Below are 3,309 nucleotides of genomic sequence, written 5' to 3' on the forward strand. Positions count from 1 at the left end.
TATCCTCTACAGTCAACGAGAAAAAACAGGGTGACACAAGAGAACAAAAGACTCAGTCCAGGTGACGGAGAACATGAGAGGTACTAGGCTTTGCTGGTATAACCAGCAAAGTGCAAACCCTAAACCAGACATCTCCTCCGGGATGGGGACATTTAAGACTAACAGTGGCCCATGCTGGCAGGATATGCAGAGCACAGAACACCATGCAAGGAAGACAACCCAAGAGACCCTCTAGATCTGCTCCCCTGCTCCCTAAATCGGAAGGTGCACGTAATCTGAGGCCCAACAACCGCAGTTCTACAGGAGCCTCTGAGTTTACAGGAAGGTCCTAGGCAGCTTTATTCTTAATTCTCCAAAAAAGGGAAGCAAGCAAAAGACGGCTGACGGCAGAGGTTTGCAGAATGGAAGACTAGCGGGGTGGCTAAGTTCCCTCGGACTAGGACTGGTCAAAGAGGCCAGCCCAAAAGAATAGTAGTTATATGATTTCATATGTGTAAAGGTCAAAAATACAAGTACAACTAAGCCAGTGTTCAGGGATATATGCTTATGTGATGAAATTAACAAGACCCCTCCACCCACACACTCCCCACAACAGGACAAAGGGCAGTGGGAATGGCTGCCAGGAGGAAACTGAAATTGCAGTACCATAGCAGGGTCCCTGTGGGAGGGACCTTCAGGAGCCAAGCGTCTGACAGAGGTGGGGCCAACTGAGCTTAGCAAGTAGGAAAGAGGCTGAGGTGAGTTTCATAAACCTCCCTCACACTCGTTTGAAAAAGTAAAGCCTCACATTTGAACACTGAGAATCACAGCTTACAGCTGAGTTACATCACTGTATAGATAAAGGGGAACATGGACCCAAACAGGTTTCATTCTCCATCAGGAAATGGCATGGACTTTCCCCTGATAACAGCAAGCCACTTTGTGGATGACACAATGCTAGGCTGCAGGTGGCAGAGACTATGCTTTCCCAGACCCCAGCAAGCCACTTTGCAAAGCTATTCCTGGGACTGACATGGGACACTAGGAGTAGGCTCTCCTAGTTCTGCAGAGGTGGGATGTGGGGGGCACATGGACTTGGAGGGGTGAAGGGTACTCTGGAGGGATGCTATGGGTCTGGGATGCTGTGGGTCTGGGTGGGGCTGCCCTGGGTAAGGATGCCCTGAGTTAGAGATGCCGTTGGTGAAGGATACCATTGGGAGACTCCTGTAGGTCATGGATGGGGCTGCCATGGGTGGGGATGTCATGAGTGAGGTATGTCTTGAGTGGGAAGTGCTATAGGTAGGGGGGGTGCTGTGGACGGGGGAGCCCTGAACACTAAGTGTATACTAAGGTCAGAACACTGTGCCTCCTCTTCCCCGGCAAGCTGGTCTTGCCAGGATAGGTCAGCAACAGGAGAGCCCATGGGGGTGATGGAGGATGGCAGCCATGTCTGAGCTGTGGCTGGGCAACCCCAACCCTCCCCTTCCAGTAGGAGGTGGGAAGTTCCATTTTCTTTCATGGGGTTCCTGGGCACAGCCTTGCTGGGTGAGGGAAAGGGGCTGAACACGTCTGCAAGGGACCTTAATGCTGGCAGACCTGGAATCACACCTCCTACAGGCTTCTCGCTCACGTGCACACTATAAATAGAACAGCAGCCTCTGCCGAGGACTCAAGTTCTCAGCCTCCCTGCAGCCCGGCGGAGCTGCCTGGCAGCAGGGCCCCAGTCTGCAGATTTCTCCCAAACCTCCACCCCTCGTCTACGGTGGTTTCGATTTTCTTAAATGAAAATTTCTAAGGCTTAGAAAAATTTCCAAAATGAATATTTATAACCTTAGGTACTAGTTAAAACTATTTATCTACCACAACCCGAAGAATTGAGACGATGGATCAAAGGAGCACCAGAAAACGCACAGCCCATGTCTTCACCGCGCCGCCTGCGCGTGTCGCCATTCAATAAAGACAAGAATTTTCACACGCCACTTGAATTAGGGCACCTTTTCGAGCGGTGGACCCTGTGGAAATCACCAGCCTTTCTAGCGACGTGGAACACTGGCTGCACCCTGCACCCCTCCCCCTCGCCAAATCTACCAGGGTCACGTGATGGGAGAGGGTCTGGCACGCGAGCTGCGACAGCCTCCAGGGAACCCAGCCGAAGGCTAAGCTGGCATGGTTTCACCCGCCCCCCGCCCCCCGCACGCCCTCGCCCCGGAGGGTTCGCGCCGCCCATACAGGTCACCTACCCAGCCAAGCCGGGCGGGAGATGCGAAGTGGGCGCCACGCGGAACGCCATCATGGGACCCAGGCCAAGCACAAGGCAGATTCCGGGAGAGGACCGAGCCTATCCCAAAGCCACGCCACGAAGGGCGCGACGCGGCTTCCTCACCTGGTTCACTGTCCGGTTTACATAACCGAAACCGCGGAGTAAGGGTCGGATCCTCCCTCTCACGCTCGCAAACCCGGGCGTGCAAGGCGGGTCCCCACAGAGCCCCTCATCGCGGGCGGAGCCGACAGGCGCAGCCACCTGCGGACACGACGCGCGCAGGACCCGGGCACGGGGACGGGGACGCGCCGGCAGCTCCTGCGCTCCTCGGGCGCAGCGCAGGGCGGTGGTTTCGTCGCACGCCGGACCCCCGGGTCCCACGGGCAGTGACCCTGGGCCTGCCGAGGCCTGGCCGGAGGCTGGTGGGGAGCCGTGGAGCGCTCTCCGTCCGTCGCATTCAGTGGCGACGCTCAGACCCTTCCCTGACGCTGAGGCCCCGCGGTTCCCGACGAGCCCGAGCGTCTGAGACCGGAGCAGATTCAGGCGCCGCGGACCGTGGAAGGTGGCCAGCCGCGCGGCCCCGTGGCGTCCTGCGGCCGGGACCTCGAGCCGCGCCCCGGACCACGGACAGCGCCCAGCGCTCTCTTACCTGGGAGAGGCGTCCACTGCGGTGCCTCCCGGACTAGACGCGCGCCCGGGAGCGCTGAGCTCGCGCCGCTCGGGCCCCGCCCCGCTCCAAGACCCGCCCGCCCCGCCCCGCCCCGCGCGCACCGCCGCCCCGCCCGGTCCCGGAGCGGTGGAGTCTAGAGGCCGCCGCTGCCTTACAAGGCCGCCCGCAGGCACCGCCGGCCGCTGGACTAGCTCGACGCGAGGCGCGGCGGTCAGGGGAGCGTGGAAATCGGGCGGAGGCTGGGGAGGGGCTAGCGGGGCCCGCCGGTCCCCGGTGCGGGTGCCGAGGCGGGTGTCGCAGTCGCAAGCCCCGCCCCCACCCCACCCCCGCATGGGGAGTTGCCGCGCCCCACGCGTAAAGAGCTCGGTGCTGGCTGCGGAGATGCTGTGCTCTCGGGCTA

At 59.8% G+C, this 3,309-nt stretch overlaps 1 protein-coding gene across 6 annotated transcripts in view; it reads right to left on the minus strand.

The window, feature by feature from the left end:
* The window catches only part of Tppp (tubulin polymerization promoting protein), a 27,301-nt gene extending 24,339 nt beyond the window's left edge, over positions 1–2,962 (minus strand). For 2 of the 6 annotated variants that reach the window (XR_607950.2, XM_008852494.2), the window contains exon 1: positions 2,220–2,310. Coding sequence is in view for 1 of the 6 variants with exons in the window: in XM_008852494.2 (XP_008850716.1) it covers positions 2,220–2,272 (53 nt within the window). In the remaining 5 variants the exon portion in view is untranslated. Of the gene's footprint in view, positions 1–2,219; positions 2,311–2,362; positions 2,840–2,888 lie in introns of those variants that run through there. The other 4 variants (XM_008852495.1, XM_008852498.1, XM_008852499.3 and 1 more) reach the window with 4 other exon arrangements.
* Positions 2,963–3,309: the final 347 nt, after the last annotated feature.

Source organism: Nannospalax galili, unplaced genomic scaffold, assembly GCF_000622305.1.
Source record: "Nannospalax galili isolate Female #2095 unplaced genomic scaffold, S.galili_v1.0 scaffold1146, whole genome shotgun sequence".
NCBI lineage: Eukaryota > Metazoa > Chordata > Mammalia > Rodentia > Spalacidae > Nannospalax > Nannospalax galili.